Raw genomic sequence first — 19,379 nt, 5'->3', positions numbered from 1 at the left:
ATAGCTGTTTTATACCTCAGATAAAATAATACCCGTGAATCTGCTCTCGTACTTTTTCTTCCTTTTACACGAGGTGAGCTTGTTGTGACAGCCGGAAGGAACGATTCAATCCCTGCCACTGCTTTCGGCCACCACAGCCATGGATGGAGCTCCTTCCAGCACAGCTCCCCCTCAGTCTGCTGTATGGATGTATCCCAGAATTTCTATGATTCTCCCTCAGCATCCCGAGGGTGCGTAGAGGCTGCGGAATGAGGGGCAACATCCCAAGCCCTGCATGGGGGCTGCAACGTGTGCAGCAGGATGGGAAATAGAGTGTTTTTCCTAAGATGCACCTGCCCCCACCCCTGCTCCTTCCTTATTCCCTTTCTTCTCACTCCATCATCTCCCTCCCCATCCTCCCCTTGATGCCCCTTGCCCCCTTTCCTCCCCCAACGTGGGACCCTCTCCTGCCCCTCCTCTCACCCTCCCTTGCTGCCATATATCCCTGTCTCTCTCCCTCTCCCATCTTTTCCTCTCCCAACCCCAAAACATGGCACCCTCTCTTGCCCTTCCCCTCACCTTCCCCTGCTCTTATCTATCCCTTTTCCCATCCCTCTTCCATCCTTTCCCTTCCCATCTCCCTCCTCCAGCCACCCAATGTGGGACCCTCTCTTGCCCTCCTCTGCTCCTATCTATCCCTGCCCCCCAACCTCTCTCCTCCACCTCCATCTCCCCTCCCCATCTCCATCTCCCACTCCAATCCTCTCCCCTCCATCTCTTCCTCCCACCTCTCCCCTCCACCTCCATCTCCATTTCCCATCCTCCCTCCTCCCCATCTCCCTGTCCCTCTCCCATCGTTTCCCCTCCCCATCTCTATCTCCATCTCCCCCTCCCATCTTCTCTCATTCTCTCCCATCCTGTCCCCTCCATCTCCATCTCCTCTTCCCATTCTCCCCCTCCATCTCCATCTCGATCTCTCATTGCTCCCCTCCACATCTCCCTGTCCCTCTCCCCTCCATCTCCCGCTCCCATCCTCTCCCATTCTCTCCCCTTCATCTCCATCTCCCACCTCTCCCCTCCACCTCCCTGTCCCTCTCCACTCCACCTCCTCCTCCCGTCCTCTCCCACCTCCCTCTTCCATCTGCATCTCCCCCTCCCATCCTCTCCTCTCCATCTCCATCTCCACCTCCCATCCTCACCCCTCCCCTCCATTTCCATCTCCATCTCCATCTCCATCTCCATCTCCATCTCCATCTCCAACCTGTGCCTTTCATCTCCCTGTCCCTCTCCTCTTTATCTCCCCCTCCCATCCTCTCCCATTCTCCCATCTCCATCTCCATCTCAACTCCCCCTCCCCTCCCACCCTCTCCCCTCCCCTCCATCTCCATCTCCATCTCCCACCTCTGCCCTCCATCTCCCTGTCCCTCTCCTCTTTATCTCCTCCTCCCATCCTCTCCCATTCTCCCATCTCCATCCCATCTCCATCTCCATCTCCATCTCCATCTCCATCTCCATCATCTCCATCTCCATCTATCTCCCACCTCTGCCCTTCATCTCCCTCTCCTCTTTATCTCCCCCTCCTATCCTCTCCCATTCTCCCATCTCCATCTCCATCTCCACCTCTACCTCCCACCTCTCCCCTCCCTCTCCCCTCCCTCTCCCTCTCCCCTCTCCCCTCTCCCCGCCCCGCCCCGCTCCCCGCCTCGCTGCCATTGGCCGCTCCCGGCGCCCATCGGAGGCACCGCCCGTCGGTCCTGGCGCAGCGGCCGCCCCCGCGGCGGGGAGCGCGGATTGGCGCTGGGAGGGCGGCGAGAGGGCAGCGCGGCGCGGGAGGCAGGTACCGGCACCGCGGGGTGCGGGAGGGATGCGGATCACACGGAGCGAGGGATGCCCGGGAGAGCATCCCCCCCACCAAGCACGCATACACACGGCAGGAGCCACCGGGCGGTGCCTGCGGGAGCCCCGAGGAGGCGGGGATGGGCGTCCATCCTCTGCGGAGGATGCAGAGTCCCGCGATGGGGGAGAAAAAAGACCCGGGTGGGGATGAAAAGCCGCGGGAGGGGGGAGAAAAGACCCAGGCGGGAATGCGGAGCCCCAGGATGCGGGATGCGGGGGATGCGGAGCCCCGGGATGCGGAGCCCCGGGGGGGTAATGCGGAGCCCCGGGATGCTGGGGGTGCGGAGCCCCGGGATGAGGGATGCAGAGCCCCGGGGTGGGGATGAAAAACTCTAGGATGGGGGTGAAAAGCCCCAGGAGGGGGTTTGGGACCGGAGTAAGCGGTTGGGTACCCGGCGGGAGGCAGCGCTTCAGCCCCCGGTGTGCGCGCTTTTGTGTGCGATCGATGGTTTGATGGCAGGAGCTCCTGGATCCTGTCTTCTTTCAAAAGGGATGGGGAATAGTCACCAAAATAGACAAACTCATTGAGATTTTCCACTTTCTGTCACTCTCCAGTGATGATTCAATACCGGTGTTACTCCTTTCTAACCGAAATTCGATAGAATTGATTCACTGGGGGGGGGGTGTTGTCTTTTATCAGAGTCTTGCCTTCCTATGAGAAGTTAAAAAGCTGCAGAGAAGAGTCAGAACATAAGAAAAGCTAGTGGCATGGCAAAGTGATCCTTACAGCAAAATAAAAAAAAAATTATATTAATGATAAAACAATCCTTATTTCAAGAGGGTAGTAATGAAAGTTAGAGAAAGAAGCCACAGGCGCCACGGTGAGGCAAAATTGGAGCACTTTAATCACCTAACTGACCTATATTCTACTAACCTATTTGTTGAGATGACACAAATCAAAAGTGTTGTTATAATAAAAACATGACCTTTTTTTCAGTTCTGAGGGCTCAAAAGGCACAAATGGGCATTAATCATATGAGTTTGTTACATTAACTTTTTATTACCATTTTATAGACTGTTTGGTTTTACCAGGCAACACGCTACAAACATGAAGATATCCAAGTCTGGCACATATTTTTGTTTAATTTCTTCACTCTTCCTTTCTCTAGTGCCACATTGTTGTTAAAACAGCATTTGAGGCGGAGCAAACACAAAAGAGATCTTTAGAGGCATATGCTTTGAGCTGTTGTAAATGTGAGAAAAGGATGACATGTGGGGAGAAGGGGGTTAGTCAAATAATGAAACGGAAAAAAAAATGTAGCTATTTATATGCAAAGAGGTCTGGTTTGAAGGCTACTGATCGGAAACTAAGCAGCCGCTCTCTATGCTGGGTGGGTTGCAAGGGACAGACCACAGCCACCTGCCCTGCCACAGCTCAGCCGAAACTCATCAATGGCATGTGATGAGCGCAATAGCATCATCTGGAGCCCTGTGAAACAGCCACTCCACTGACATGACCTTAGTTTGCCTTACACGTGGGCCAAACCCACAGAGTGACAGTGGCAGAAGCGTTAAGCACAGCGCTGGGATGACAAATGAGACGGGAAGCAGCAGTTCCTGCAAGGTTGAGATATTCTCATCTAGTAAAACCAGGAACTACCTGAGCAATTACTTACTAGAAATCTTTACCGAGATTAGAGATATGCAGGCAAGGGGGAAGATGGGATCAGCCACTAACAAAAGAAATATCCACTGGCTTAGGGAGATCAGCATCCAGCTGCTCAATGCCTCTTGATTTCTGATCGCAAACCCCTTGAGGCAGCTTTAATCTTGCTCTGTGTGTGTCTTTACAGTATGGAGCTTACTGGGCAGGATCCTGCTCTCCGATTTCGGGCTTTGCATCCTGCAGGGGAACAAAGAGTGAATGATGCCTCTGCTTTACACTGCTTATTTTGGTCACACCACCCAAAAAAAAAGCATTCCTAAGCACTTGGTTTGCTTTCCTTTATTTTAATTGAGAAACCTACCTTTGCCACAACCTCCGGGTGAAGATGCTTGTATGCCAGATTGCTAAATATTCTGCTGTGCCACGTGGGTTTCTTTTCTTCCTCAGCAAGTTCCTTGAGCTGCTGCTCATAAATTCATTATTCAGAGCCTGGGACATCTGTGTCTCACAGAATCCCCTTAATGTAACAGTGAATGGTGGAAAAGCTTTGCAAGATGTAACACAAGCACTTAGCAGAGCTGACAGCTTGTTGCTGGTAGGTTAGTGAGATGCTGAGCACGACTTCAGAGGAAAAATTCCCCCTTTGGATTTTATGCTTAATAAACCAAAATTGCTGTGTTAAAGCAGTATGCGGGAGTTGTTAACCATGCACAGGGAATTTTGGACGTGGGCTGCCCTGAAATTCATTGGCGTTCTGGTCTTGGTTTCAATGATCCTCTTGAAGTGCGTTGTTTAAAAGGTGCATTATCTTGGCCCAGTGAGGGTCTGATCCTTATGCAGAGGAGCAGAATCCAGGAGCAGTGGTAGCCCACACCACAGGCAGTATTAGGGGCTTTGCCCACAGGGTTGGTGGCAGCACATCTATCCCTGTGCCCGTCTTTCAGCAGGTTCCCCAGCTGTCCAAGTCCACTCTAGCTGTGGGGTCTCTAGATGTAAGAGCTGCTCCTATCTTGGAGTCCCTCTTCCTTTTCAAAACTGATTTATTGCTAGATTTCCCTGCAATATAATTAGTTTTGTTCCATCTTGGCCTTGAGCGACCTCCTGGTGTACGAGTGGTGACGCTGAACTGGGGGATTTGAGAACAAAGAGTTTCTGCAAGCACTTCCTGGGAAAATGCTCTGAGAGAGGTCAAGGACTTCATCTGGTTTATGAATCTCAGACAAAAGCATCCATCCTGCATCAGTAGTTGTGGTGAGTGATTGCAGATAAGTACTAGGAGAGGGCTGCTAACTTTGACAGATTTTGCATCAGACCTCTCATTAGTGCCATGGAGAGCATGAGATGAGGCAGTGAAGTGTTCAATATTAACAGAGGGATGTTATTCTAACCTTAAATCTCTCGTCAGGCAGAAGTACTCCTAAATCTGGGATACTGCTATGTTGCTGCTGTAAAAAAATAATGTCATTCCGCTTCTGGATTGTAAATGAGTTTTATGAGCAATGGGAATACGTTAGCAGTGGAAAGTACTCTGTTTATTCTTGTTCACCTTGTTCAGCAGCGCTGAGCCTTTCCAGCAGTGTTTGAAACTCCTGGAGCAGCGGAGACACCAGTCCTCTTTCTTCTCTTGTGCTATTACAGTAACGTATGTATAGTTACACTAAAACTATATTGTTAATGGGTAAGGTTTATTACTGTATGGCATCAATAATCTTCCACCACTTGAATTCTCAGAGCTTGGCTTGGTTGCTTTGATAAAGAAAATGAAATGGTGACAAGCTTTTTTTAGTCATTGTCCAGTGGTTTGAATGGCAAGGGAGTCAAACCCTTGAGAAATGTTGAGAAAGCAAGGCCGAACACTTTTTTCTCCCCCAAAGAATACTTTGACTGTGTAATGTTCTGGCTGTAAAAAATTCAAGAAAAAGTACTTTTTGGCATCTTTATAGCTATGTGGTTTCATATTTGTGAATTCAAGTGCTTTGGGTGTGCTATGAGATAGGAGTTTATTTTTCTAGATGGCATTAAGAGAGAAAAAAATATATTTAGATTCCAAATTTATGGTAAAGGGTACCCACCCATGATACAGACATAAAGCGTCCCCCAAACATCTGAAGGACACAGGCTCTTCTGTGGATTTTCTGTTCCCTCGTTCATTCCCTCGTGCTGAATGTCTCCAGCATTCTTGGTTTAAAATGATTTAAAACTTAAATTATTGCCTTTTTTCGAAAGGCAGTAAAAGAAATATTCTTACCTACTACCACAAACTAGTCATTTCTTATTCCCTTGAATTATTTTTTATGCTCTGGGTGAAGTCTCAGGAACCCTGCTGGAATGTGTGTGAGCAACTGCTAACGGATGGGCAGCAGTGGCAGAGTCAGGCCCATCATTTCTTAGGAAACACTGATCAAAATTGGTCCTCAGTGACGTCATTCAAGCTGATAATCAAAAACAAGGTTATTCTGCTGTGTCCACTTCTTGTAGCACTGTGGCGGGGGCTGTAGGATGCGAGCAGGTCTTTAGCAAGGAAAATCAAAAAGTTTCTGAGTCTGAAATAAAAACCCCACCCCACTGCTGCGTGGAAGCAGGGATCCCTTGAAGGCAATTTCCAGATTTCCAAGTAAATCTGTTCTCCGCCAGCTGCTGCCTAAGGCTGTGGTTCCCTGTGCGTGAGAAAAGGGAGGGTACAAAGTAGAAACCTTCTCCACGTTGTGCAAACCCCTCTGCAGATGTTTTAGGTTGACAATGGGAACATTATATGCCTGTTTATTCCTTTATCTCAGGAAGAAACACCATTTGGCAACAATTTGCTCCCTGGCAGTAAGAAGGAATTACTGACCTGATTGAGCGCTGTCAGATGAAAGATGTGCCATCCTGCAAGAGTGGCAGCTTGCAAACCGTGTGGTGCCTGTGAAGAGGGCGTGATCACCTGTGTGCACACCTTTCCCCGTACATTACTATGTATTGATGTGTGTGTGTGTGTGTATGGGGTTGCTCTTTCGTACTGAGCTGGTTTTCTTAGAGAGGCCAGTTAGTACAGAATGGTATTGCTCAGCATTTTTCCATCAGCATCTCTCAAAGGAATTGGTGGAGTCTCACCTCATTCAGTTGGTGGGGAGTTTCGCTTATTTAGATGCAGCCAGCCATGGAGGAAGCAAGGAGATGAGGACAACACAGCCAAGGTATACCTACCCATATACAACCTGTTGAGCTTTGTGGCCATCCTTGGGATTTTCAGTGCTTCCTATGTTAGATATTTCCTGCAGCCACTGCAGGAACCTGCAGCACAAGGACTCACCATTGAAATGGATCTGAGGTTTCTAAGGAAGGTGGCGTTTTGTGGTGGCTTCTTCTACTCATCCTTGGTGGCAGTGGTCAAAAGCTCTGCGTGCTGATCTCATACTCTGTCCCATTTCCCTTTGAGTCTGGTTCTGCCCTTCATCTTGTAGGTCTTGTAGCTGTAGTTTGTGGTTATGGCAGTGGTTTGGGAATTTGAGTTGAAGAAGGAAGAGAAGTCATCCTTTTGAAAGTGGTCATCATTTCCTCTCGATTATGCAATACGTATGTGCCCTTTTCAAAGAAATCCCCAAATGTACACCACAGTGTGTCAAGACCTAGAGTGTTGCATGATCAAATGCAAATTAACTGCAAGATGACTTTATGTTTATTCTAAGCGCATGAAATTCCATAGAGTATCATGCTTTTGCAATCCTTGGAGGGTGGAGGATGAAGACCGCTTGGTGTCTGGAAACTTAGAGGCTGTGAACACCCAATCAGATGTCCTACAGCTATGTGAGCCTGTGCATTGATCTTGTGCAAACTCCCTTGTGCCACATCCCATTTGTGGTGGAAGGGTTAATTTTGCACCATCTGGCTTTGTGCTAGATCAAATATTGTTTGCATTGTGGTAGCCAACATGAGGCCAGAATAAGCTCAGTGTAATATGCTTGGCTAATCCAACAGAAATATGATTATGTGTCTGTTCCTGCTCCAGATCTTATCTGTAATGGGTGATTGAGTAACTCACAAAATAGTGATTGTGGAGACATGGCTTGAGGGCTGTAAATAACCTGGATGTGGTTTTCTCCTTGCAGTGGGCACCAGAGAGACAGTAGGTATGTCTAACTCAAATTAAGTACTTAACTTTAAACATGTAATTAAGGGAGAGAAATGCCACTCTTAATGCAGAATGACTTCCTAGGGAGTCACCTAAGACATAGAAATCGGGGTTATTTGACTTTGTATTTTGCATGTGTAGTGACTTCCTAGGTGCTAATCTGAGGTTAACCAAAAACCGAACAGCTGGAGTTCTACTGTATTTTGCAAAATGGCCCATTTCAAGCAGTGAGCTCATTTAAGTGCTGTCTGGGAGGCTGTGCGGTTCCTGAGCTTGGCAGAAATCTCAAGACTAATACCTAAGAGGATTAGAGAGCATCGCTGAATGTTAAACAAGATCCAGGCTAAGCGGTGTGCACCAGTGAGCTTGTGCTCTGGGGGCTGTTTGGGGAAGCTATTACTTGCTGAGCTGGAAAAAAAAAAAGTGGACTTGTGTGGGAAATACTCTTCTCTCGGCTGAATCCTTCCTGTAGTCTCCATTTCTCTCCTGCTCCCACTCGATGCAGTGTTTCCATCCTCTGCCCACCTCATGCACTCTTGTGCTTGGTGACGACAGTGGATGTTGCAGGGAATGCTGATGATCAGCAAGTTTCTTTCTGTGATGCATTTAGCTCTTCTAATGAGCTCTCTTCAGTGCTGTGTTGTCTTGTTTAAGACAGCATAGGGTTGAGTTGGACAACTTGTCAGAAAGAGCTCAAGCTAGAGACTTGTTGGCTGGTAGAGCCGTATGACCTCATGATACATAATTTTCCCCAGAAAGCCCACTTACTGTGGAGAATAGGGATTGGAAAGCGGTCTTGTCTGAAGAAATATTGATGTACAAGGTAATTTGGATGTTGACCTCCAACACCTCTGTCTAGAGTAAGAGAGACAGCGTGGAGGCTATGCCCCATGCCAGATCTCTGCCTTTACAGCACTTTGTAATGCCTAAGATTTCACATGGATTTCTTGCCATGCTGCAGCAGAAATTGGCGATTTAAGATTTGTATTTTATGTCTAAATTTTGATTTGTTTGATCCATTTGAAAAGACGAAGGCATTAAGGCCCCATGAAGGATGGTTCTTCAACAGCGAGGGGTCGTGTGAAACCCACTCCTAACAGCTCTTTGCTCACTGCCCGCAGTGGCACGGGCACCGGCAGTGTTCTGAGGGGAAAAAGTGGAAGAGTCCAGATTTCTGTAGGTATTTTGAATGGTTGACAGTAGAAAAGGAAGGGAAGTGGTCTAAATTAGGGTATAAATAGTTCTGGCTGCAAGCATTATTATGTTCCTGCTTTTGCTCTTATGATTGAGCCACAGATAGATTCCCAATAGCCTGCAAGAGGAGTGCAGCCTGGTGTGATACACGAATTGATTATTCAGTGGATGAGAAGCCTTCAGTGGAAGAAGATATCTCAATCAAAAGCCTGTTATCCAGCAGCGATGCCTGTGGAAAGGCTTTGCTACTCGAGCAGTGACTGTTGCCCTCTGTTTATGAGGAGGATGCAGTCATTGTCTACAATATTGACGCACCACCTGCAACACAAGGGCCTCATGTTATTTGTGCCAAATCCATCTTCTTGTGGCATAGCTTCCACAAAGTTTCAGGGTATCATTCCCTCTGGTTTGCCCTTTTTGGTTTTACTTTCATAGTGATCAAACTGGGAGGATAAAAAAGAGTAAGTTCCTTTAAACCATGGTAGATGTATTATTCGAGTATTATTCTAGTATATTTATCCTGTACTCACTATCCTTGCATTGTGTAACTCAGGATGTCGCATTTTTTTTTTCAGTTTTATTGCTTCTATCTTTAGAAGCAGCAAAGAACCGCGTCACACATTCTTCATTTGGGTTTTGCTCATTTTGTTTCATTTCTTGCATCACATAAAATTTGCCTGATTCTGCATCTTCTGCATGGAAATGAAGGGTTTACGTGTAGGAGCTAACTGAAAAAGGAAAAGCTGACTGATGAGTCATGCAGGGACATTATCTTGAATATTAAACATGCTTAAATGGGTTGTAAGAATCCAAATGCTGGAAAATAATGCTCTGGGCAGGGCTAAATGCTGGGAAAATGCTGGTGTTTTATCTGTGTTGGAAAAGCCACAGAGATGCCCAGCTCTATGGGCAGTAGTGGTGGCCGGAGAGTACAGAGCTGTGCCGGCACGAAAACCTTCTTGGCATTGATCAGACTTATGGGTAGGAAAAAGATATTAAAGCAAGAGTGACATTAGGGAGAGGGAGTTAGGTATTATAGCATAAAAGAACCTTTTGTCTGGCTAATCTTCACCATGGCAGAATGTAGTGGCCTGGGTAAATCTGCTTTATGCATTGGCACTGCAAGTTTTTAAAGATGGTCTAAGGCAGCTGCAGCCAATTGTATTTGCACAGATAAGCTGGAACAAATAAGTAAGCTCAGAAAATCTGGCTGGATTTATCTTCAAAGCATTTTCAAGCAGTTAATTGAAAATTATCCAAGCCACCTTCCTGGTTTCTTGAATGTTATTGCATTATTTTTGCCAGCAAATGGGAAATGCTTGGAAAACACGCGAAGGATTTGTGGCTGCTAAGCTTTACTATTTGGAATTTGTTTAAATGTAAATGTATCCTTGCTCTTGTGATAATTTAAAGCCAGTTTCTACTGCTCTCTTCCGTGCTTCAGACTCTGGTGGGGATGAATCATGTGAAAACACGTCTCTGACAGGAGGAGTGGGTCCAGGTATTCCTATCATCCTCTGCTTCTGTAATAGGGTTCTCAAGCCCTGGCAGAGGCTGCCCAGGGAGGTGGTTGAGTCACCATCCTTGGAGGTGTTTAAAAGGCAAGTAGGTGAGGTTCTTGCGGACGTAATTTAGTAGTAGCCAGAGACGCAGTTGGAGTTGATAATCTCTAAGGTCTTTTCCAACCTAGTGATTCTATGATTCTAGATACTTCCACTCTTGCAGCACTGATGGGTGACCACAGGTATGTGGTCGGCTGGTTGCTCTTTAGTTGTGTTTCTCTTTCCTGAAATGTTTCCGTGTGTGCAGGACAATGCTGTTCTTGTAGGAACTGCTTACAAAAGTCTCTAGGCTGCTCCCAGTGCTGCTCCCAGCAATAACAGCATCTTCCATATTGCAGAACCAAAGGGATGCTTTTTAAAAGTGTGCTAAAAAATGCAAGGTTCGCACTTTGTGTGAGCTGAGGAAAGTTCCTTAGCTGCTGGGACAACAATTCAGTGATGCCTGTGAAGAACCTAATCACCCAGTGCTGCCTTTTAACTGCACCAACACCTAGAGGACAAGCCCTGTTCACAGGACCAGGACATGGATTTATCTCATTTCTGGGAGGCTTTCCCATTCCTAAACCAGCGAGTGGATTACACTTTATCCATATGTTGTTTATCAGCTACGACAGAAGTAATACTGATAATCCTCTGAAGCCAAGCGTTCCGAGCAAAATTCACTATGTGTTACTAAGAGAAAGTAAGTGTACGAACCTGGATGAATTTCCCTCTTTCTAGAGTGGCACGAGCTTGGTACTGGGATGTGGACTTTCCCAAAGTCAAAGTGTTTGCTTAGGAAGGTCAGGATCGCTTGCGGGTTGAGAATAACTGAGACTGCCCCGCACAGCCACAAGCAGCACCTGGGGCTGCTTCTCCCTGGTTTGCAGTACATCTGATAATTTTTTAATCCCCTATTCCTGCTCCTTAGCAAATATCTCCCTGTCTGCCATAGGGTTGGAAAAAGAATTTAGTCTACTCGTAAATCATAAACTGTGCTCAGCTAGGGAAAGCAAAAGTTATGAATAGATGTTATTTGCCACAATAATGCACTATAAAAGTCAAAAACCATACAGTGAAAGGAAGATTAACTATTATTTGGCATGCTTCAGCAAATGGGATTATTTTGCATGTCAGTTATGAGTTAATTTGTAACATTAATCTAATCACAGTCCTCAGCAGAGATGCAAAATGTTTTTAACTGGTCCTGTGACTTTTTAAATGATGCCTGGTAAAAAGCTTGTAAGTTTTATTACTGATTTAATGCTAAACATTTAACAAATTTCATCATGAAATACAAATCATATGCTTTCATTGCCTTGCTACTTTTGTTGTGTTGACTTGGTAATATTGGCAGTCTGGAACCAGCTGTACAGCTGAAAAAAAATTGAGTTAAAATCATGCAGCAAAATGTAAATCTATAGCTGGGAGATAATAGCATTGGGGCTGATTCAATGTAAGCAAGAAATCACCAGCTGGGTCATTAAAAACAGAGATAAATGGGAAGCAGTAAATGGATGGCTCAGATGAATGAAAATGATGAGGAAGTGCATGAAGTTGGTTGGGTTTTATTCCCTAAAGATTGTATTTTCTGCTCTGAAGTGGCATATGGCTCCTAGGAAAGCTAATATTCCCAGTGAATGTGTCACTGCCAGTTTATATAAATATTTGAAGAGATAAAAAGCAGCTTGGTGGACAGCACAGAGCAGGAGCAGGTACAAGTTGTTAGCTCAGGTCCATCGGGATTTGGCCAGCACATGGGCTTTGGGGACAGAGGAGGGTTCTGTGTGCAGGCAAACATCTGCCACTTGAAGGAAAGATCGCTTGCTTTCTTGGGCACGATTCACTGTGATTTTACATTTAAGTAGGACTAAGGGTAAGCAAAGTCAAATGGGAGGGTGATGTGGTCCCGTGGCCCAGCCTCCTGCTACTTTAAGGAAACTCGAATGAAGAGCTGTAATCTCTCCACTGACTCATCAAATATTGAGGTATCAATACATAAAAAAAGGCAGCCCAGCGCCGGTGAAGAGGCAGTAGGAGTGTTTCCTCCAGGGTGAAGGTGCACCACCTGGGGACATCTTGGCTCCTGGTTGCACTGGCTAACTAACGGCGATGGGCTTTTTTGTCTACGGAAACAGTGATAGCAGGATCAGTCCCCAGCTAAGCAACCTTCTTTACAAGTGCAGTCAAATACAACAGCAGACTTGGGCTTGATATGGGAAGGGTGCAGCTGAAGCCAGCTGGTTGCTGTGCAGGAGGCATTTTTGATTTATACCAGGGTAACATGACCAGTTCCGCCCCGTAGAGCCTGATCCAGTACCTAATAATCACTTCTGAGTTTAATAGAGTGCTGAAGCACTCTTATTTATTGTTTCCAATATTGCACCCAGAGATGAGAAAACAGATTTAAAGCTGTAAGAGTCATAAGAACATCAGAGGGATGAAAAAGTGAAAAGATATAGTCTTGCATCCAAGGTGTTCTCTTTTTGTGCCAACACATTACAACAATCTGTGACTGCAGCAAAGTTTCTATGCCTGCAGTTAGTTTTTTACATGTTATACATCAAAGTTTGCTCTGTACACAACCAGCTGAAGCAGAAGTTACCCAGGGGAGTCTAGCATGGACCTGAAAAGCCCTTCTGGCTGCCCAGCACTCCCTGGCCCTGTGCAATCATCAAATTCCTACTAAAATCTAGACCCTGAAACATTCCGTGTGCTCTGCTCCGCAGGTGGGGTAAAGATAGAATTATTTGCCACAAAAGGTGGATGTCATTTGTTTAACTTGACTTGAGGACTAGACCTGTTGTAGCACTACTGACATGGATGTTTGAAGTTTGCTTGCACGACATGATCTGAGCTCTGCCCTTCTGGGGTGGGAGCAGGACCTCGATGCTGCGCTGAGCATCACAGTCAGCCAGGTCCTGCCCTGGTCCCTGCAAGACCTGCTGGCACAGGGAAGCACATCAATGCTCGGTCACACCATTATCTACCAAGCAAATGTAAGTTTTTCCAGCAACACACGGATCAGTTAATTTATTCATCAAAGGCAGCAGCATTACACTGATCTGAACAAGGTTCGTTTTATTGGGAAAACAAGTGCCTGTTTATCCCATTCCCTGTTGAAAAGGCCGGTTGTCATCTCAAGAGGAACAGTTTTATGGGAACCTCTCAAACGGATATTGGCAAAAACATTGGGAAACACAGAATGCTTTGAAGATGCTCTCTAATGAAACCGTTCTTGCCTAGCATTTGTTGAGCACTTAGGACCAGCGTTTAAGGGAAAACCTTATTGTTTTCATATTTATAGTTCACCCAAGGTATTTGAGGAAAAAATGCTCTTGTTTGCCAGCTTGATCAGGTGCTGAGATGCACAGGAACGGCTTGAAAGAAGGCAGTCTGCATCGGTAATCAGGTTAAAGTCAGCTGCCTCTGCCCTCCAGCTCGCTCTGCAATGGCATGTAGTTTAATTAGTTATAGAAAGGATTTTACTGAATAGTTGTAAACAGATCTGAGGGCTTGGAATAAAATCAATCTGACTGTGGAAACTTTTCAGGATAATTATAAACTGTTACTGGCAGAGTGTGAAAGGGAGACCAAAGGACTTTTAGCAGTGGGAAACTTGTAGCTGTGCACACCATTCTCCGCAGGGGGAAGGAGGGGGACAGAGGTTGTGGCTGGTGGAGTGAGGGTCTGATGTCTAACCAGGGGTTCTTTTAGAGGAGGGATAGTGGCTTCAGCTGGCAGGGAGACTGCCTTTAGAGGTGTTTTTTTTTCTGTAACATTAGTGATGCCCTAGTACCTGGAGTACCAACACTCCCTGTGGTGGAGGGCACACATCCAGCTGAACTGCGCAGTGAAATGTTAGTACTTATTATTAAAAAAATAAAAGAACGCTATTTGAAGGTTTTGAACATGGTTTTATATAAAGCCGTGTGTAAAAGTTCTCTCTTCACAGATCAGAATGGTCCTGACTCAGACCTTCACCATCTCTCTACTGATGTAAGCAACGAAAATTGCATCTCCTGGATAAGCAGGTCCTCACTGCCCTGTGAAGCCGCTCTGGCCGCCAGCCCCACCTCGACCTGCTGCTTGGCTCTGTGTTCCCGTTCATGGAAATGCCCCAGAATTCAACAGGAGAAAATAGCTTTTGTTTCACTCAGACACTCAACTTCTCCCACCCATCTCCTCCTCCTGGTGAGGCTGACTGGACCTGTGATGCCCTGAGTGGGCGAGAGGCATGCAGCACCCCGCTGAGTAACGGCACCGCATCTTCCAGCGCACCCAGCCCCTCTGACTCATGTGCCGAACCCCTCTGCTCCACCACCCTGGGACAGGAGACCCAGTTCAACAAAGGGATTAAATACGTCTCGGCCGAAGAGGAGGAACTGGCATGCGGCTGGGGGCGATTCACCCCTGGATGCTTACAGCTTTTTAACACGTCCAAGGGTATCTTGTTCTTCCTCTGTGTGGCCTCCTTCCTGCAAGGCATGACGGTGAATGGCTTCATCAACACGGTCATCACCTCCATCGAGCGGCGCTTTGACCTCCGCAGCTACCAGAGTGGGCTGATCGCCAGCTCCTATGACATCGCAGCATGCATCTGCTTGACCTTCGTCAGCTATTTTGGGGGGAACGGCCACAAACCGCGATGGCTGGGTTGGGGTGTGCTGGTCATGGGCTTGGGCTCCCTGCTCTTCGCCTTGCCCCACTTCACCACGGGACCATATGAGGCACATTCGGCAGCAGAGTTGGGCATCTGTGGGGGGAACCAGAGCCTGCCCTGCACCCAGGCTGCCTCCAGCCTCTCCAGCTACAGGTTTGTCTTCATGCTGGGGCAGTTCCTGCACGGGATGGGAGCCACGCCGCTCTACACGCTTGGCGTCACCTATTTAGATGAAAACGTCAAGACTAACTACTCCCCTGTGTACATCGGTGAGTCAAGCCAGAGTGGCAGCTCAAAGCCATGAGCTGGGCAATGGGAGGGATTGCTGGTCCATCTGCCTTGGCACCGATCAGGCCACACTGAGCAGTTTCACAAGAGGTGCCCTCAGTCTTTGATTCCCAATAACGGTTGAGGTGGTAATCGGAGGGAATTGACAGCTCTTGGGGAGGTTTTAATTATTTACGGGCAGGAACTGTAAGTGCAGCTGGGTATTTTCACTTCTGCCACACATGCTGTGTGGATCAGGAGGTGCCTTCTGCTCCCAGCTATGCGCCAGCTGAGGAGAGCCCTCCTGCGTGCCCCAGCATGTGTGTGGCATTAGCATCTCTGGCAAACAACCCTAAAGGCCATGCCCAACCGTGTGAGAGGACACCACTACTTTTAATGCCACTTTAGCGGTCACAGGGCTGCTCAGAAACTGCTGGTGCAAAGCATGGCCAAGCTTCACCAAGAGAAGAGGCTCAGCTCACTTCTCTGCTCTGTAGCACCGATCACTTAGGAATTGCCAAATATTTATAGTTCTATTGGATGAGATTGTTAAAAGGACTGACCTTTTAGCAATTTCAGAATTTAGCAGTCTGCCCGTGCTGTTGTATCAGAAGGCTGTGCGGGGAGAGGAGGAGGTCACAAGGCTGGGATCAGTAAGCTGGTGATCTTTCCGCAGCAGCAAACCAAAATAAGTGCCAGTGGTGCCGTGTTTAACACAGACATTGTGTATTGTCAGTGAGGGGACAACACTGCTGCTCATCGCACTGGCAGTTGGGATGTGGCAGCAGGGTCAGCTGCATCCCTGCTAGATAAGAAAACAGTAACTACATAAATATGTAGTTGATGATCCAAGGGCTGAGGCATCTCCCGTGAGAGGACAGGCCAAGAGAGTTGGGCCTGTTCAGCCTGGAGAAGAGAAGGCTCCAGGGAGGCTTTATGGTGGCCTTCCAGTACTGAAATGGCCTATAGGAAAGCTGGGGAGGGGCTCTTTATCTAGTGGTACAGGGACAGGCCCAGGGGGAATGGTTTTAAGATGGAAAGAGAGAAGATGTAGATGATATCAGGAAGAAATGTTTTCCTGGGAGGATGAGGAGGCCCTGGCCCAGGTTGCCCAGAGTGGTGGTGGCTGCCCCATCCCTGGAGGGGTTCCAGGCCAGGTTGGATGGGCCTTTGAGCAGCCTGATCCAGCGGGAGATGTCCCTGCCCATGGCACGAGGGTTGGAACTGAATGATCTTTAAGGTCCCTTCCAACCTAAACCATTCTATGATTCTGTTTTTCCACTGAACCGATTTTGCCTGCTCCATGCTCTAAAAATCCCCAGGTTGAATGCGAAGGTTTCCCTGGGACGTAAGTGTGAGATGAAAACTCATTACAACTGTCTGGCTTAGTTTCTCAGTGGCTCAGGGAGAGGGGCGTGAGGTGGCAGGAGGCTGAGCATCCCGGGTCCCGGAGGGCGTGGGGCCGCGGCGGTGGGGTGAGGATGCCGGGCACCAGCACTGCTCCGCTGGCTGAAACGCTGCTGTTCCTCTAACACCGCTTGTTTTCCCTTTCAGCTGTTTTCTACACTGCTGCAATCCTTGGCCCTGCAGCGGGTTATCTGGTAGGAGGAATGTTTCTAAATATTTATACTGAAATTGGCAGAGAGTAAGTCGCTAAAAAATAATCTTGTTCCTTTTCCTTTATGCTATATGCTGCTTCCTTTGGGGGGGGGGGAAATAACAATAATAATCCGGAGCAATGACCTGAGGGCTGGGTGGAAGCATACCTGTGGTGTTCAGCTGTGTTTTGGTGGGGGGCTGAGGCTGGAAGGGTGGCTTGTATTAGTGCTGTTGCTGGAAGAAAATTGCTGACAAACCTGTCAGCTTAAATCCTTCCTCACGCTGCACTGGCTGTGCTAATGAGGCTCTGAGCAGCAGGTGAATTTTTTGAATGAGTTCCCTGATGAGGCAGTGCTACCAGCAGTGCTGCTTGTCCTCCTGGGCATCTACCCGGCATGCTTAGTCCCTCCTTGCTTTTTACTATTTGTAATTTTTTCCTATCTCCTTACAGGATTCTGGGCAAATAAATAGGTTAAAAAGGGGGAACAGGTTTCCAGGGAATGGAATAGGTTATTTCTACCAGTTTTCTTGCAAAGGGCAGCTCTGGGGTGGAACAAAGATCATAGGAAATGAAATGGGGAGAGGTGAATGTGCAAGCTAGAGATTAAAGGAGAATTAAATGCTGTAATTCCCTGCGCTCATTAAGCTTTGCACTCTCCGGTAAGGCAGGCAGTGCTGTGGTGTGACAGGAGGGATGGTGGATGTGGCACCTCCAGCAGATTGCCGTGGGAGAAGCCAGAGCTTGGCTTCCTTCGCTGATACCTCTCCTGTGTCCCCCTTGCCCTGCCAGCTTCAGCAAGAGACACACCAAGCTGTTCTGCTCACTCTCAAACCACCTCTTCTCTCCTTTGTGTCCTTTTGGTTTTGTTTCTTACAGGATTGACATAGCCCCGGAGAACACGCTGTGGGTGGGAGCATGGTGGATTGGCTTTCTCGGGGCTGGAGCAGCCTCCCTCCTCATCTCCATCCCCATCCTGGGGTACCCACACCGCCTCCCAGGTACACGGCCCCACTGCGGCTCGAGGGAAGTGGGGCTGGGATGCACAGCACTCACACTAGCTTTGGGGATTGCATCCTTGTGCTCACCTGTGGCTGGGGATACAAGGGCTAGGAGAGAGCTTCCAGGGTTTAAATTGTAAGTCCTGCATGGATTTCACCCCTGCAGCTTTCCAGCTGCCTCTTCCCCTGCTGCAGCCAAGCCCTGGAGGGAGGATGTCACTTCACATTTTCCACCTGCAGATCTACTGCTTTGGTAGCATCCATATCCCATGTCTCACATGCTCCTTGTTCCTGTTTGCCTCCATTTTCAGGATCCCAGCGGTATATTGTTATGAGGGTGTCCGAGGCTCATCAGCTGAAAGATGGGAGCCACAAAAAAGCATCGGATCCAGACTTTGGGAAAACAGTTAAAGATCTGCCTCGGTGAGAAAACTGCCCCAAGCCTGAAGTGGGAGCAATCGGCCCGAACTGAGCTTTCTGTGATGCTAGCTGAAAGGTTTTGCCCATCTTCAAACTTAGTGAATGACACTTTCTTGCAGGGGAGATTATAAGGTTGCAAAATGCTGGTCTTGTCAGCAGCTGCAGGCTCTCAGCAAATGGGTTGAACTAGAAATTGTGCTGGGGATTGTGTGGAGAGCAAGGGACAAGGGGCTGGTGCTGCCTGTGGTTTTCAGAAGCTCACATCCGTGTGAAGATCCACCTGCAGTCATACACAACATGATGAGTTTCACCGAGAGTGGCTTGGTGCCAACCTTTAGGTGACAGGAGATGCCCAGGCATTCCCGTCTCATGCTCTCTCCCCAGTGGCATTATTTCTTCCTGTCTGCCTGTGTCTGGCCTCACCTGGCCCAATTAGATGTTATCCAGCGGCTCCTCCTCACTATCCTCTTGGGACTTATCTTCCTTTCCTCCATTTTTGCTCATGTTAGATTCCTGTTTTGTCCTTTTGATGAGAAAAGAAAGGAAACGAAAACCCCAACTCTTACAGCTCCATTGCAAAACCACAGAACAAGAAATCCGGCACAGTGGCTTTCAGTTCCCTTTCTCTTTTATACTTAGTTTCCTTTTTTTTTTTCTTTTGCCTTTGCATCTTGCAGCCTCCTTTTATGTGTTCCTACTTCTTATCTCTCCTGCGAAGCAGTGACACAGCAGTGTGCTTAATCCCAGGGCTGCTGCTTGGCAGGTATACTCGCACCAGAGGAGGTTTGGTAGGAAATGGTTGAAAGGGATCCTGGATGGGAGCAAGCGAAAGGACAAAGTAAAATGTGATCTTTAAACCTGGAAACATTTGCTATGGGTCTTTGAAATCTTTTATGATTTGCTTTTGTGTTGAGTTGTATGGAGGGCAGGGGGAGAGGTACTGTTTTATTTATAGAATCACAAAATAGTTTGGGTTGGAAGGGATCTTAAAGATCATCTAGTTCCAATCCCCCTGCCATGGGCAGGGACACCTCCCACTGGATCAGGCTGCCCCAGGCCCATCCAACCTGGCCTTGAACCTCTCCAGGGTTGGGGCAGCCACCA

At 47.7% G+C, this 19,379-nt stretch overlaps 1 protein-coding gene across 3 annotated transcripts in view; it reads left to right on the top strand.

The window, feature by feature from the left end:
* The first annotated feature begins 1,693 nt into the window (after positions 1 to 1,693).
* SLCO4A1 (solute carrier organic anion transporter family member 4A1) overlaps positions 1,694 to 19,379 on the top strand; it is a 28,599-nt gene continuing 10,913 nt past the window's right edge. The window contains exons 1-5 of one of the 3 annotated variants that reach the window (XM_054081815.1): positions 1,694 to 1,816; positions 14,283 to 15,259; positions 16,812 to 16,902; positions 17,734 to 17,855; positions 18,167 to 18,278. In XM_054081815.1, coding sequence (XP_053937790.1) covers positions 14,437 to 15,259; positions 16,812 to 16,902; positions 17,734 to 17,855; positions 18,167 to 18,278 — 1,148 coding nt within the window. In that variant the 5' untranslated portion in view covers positions 1,694 to 1,816; positions 14,283 to 14,436. Of the gene's footprint in view, positions 1,817 to 4,575; positions 4,733 to 14,268; positions 15,260 to 16,811; positions 16,903 to 17,733; positions 17,856 to 18,166; positions 18,279 to 19,379 lie in introns of those variants that run through there. The other 2 variants (XM_054081817.1, XM_054081814.1) reach the window with 2 other exon arrangements.

Source organism: Cuculus canorus, chromosome 16, assembly GCF_017976375.1.
Source record: "Cuculus canorus isolate bCucCan1 chromosome 16, bCucCan1.pri, whole genome shotgun sequence".
Classification (NCBI taxonomy): Eukaryota; Metazoa; Chordata; class Aves; order Cuculiformes; family Cuculidae; genus Cuculus; species Cuculus canorus.
The sequence above is the reverse complement of the archived record's forward strand: the minus strand, read 5'-3'. Positions and strand labels throughout refer to the sequence as shown.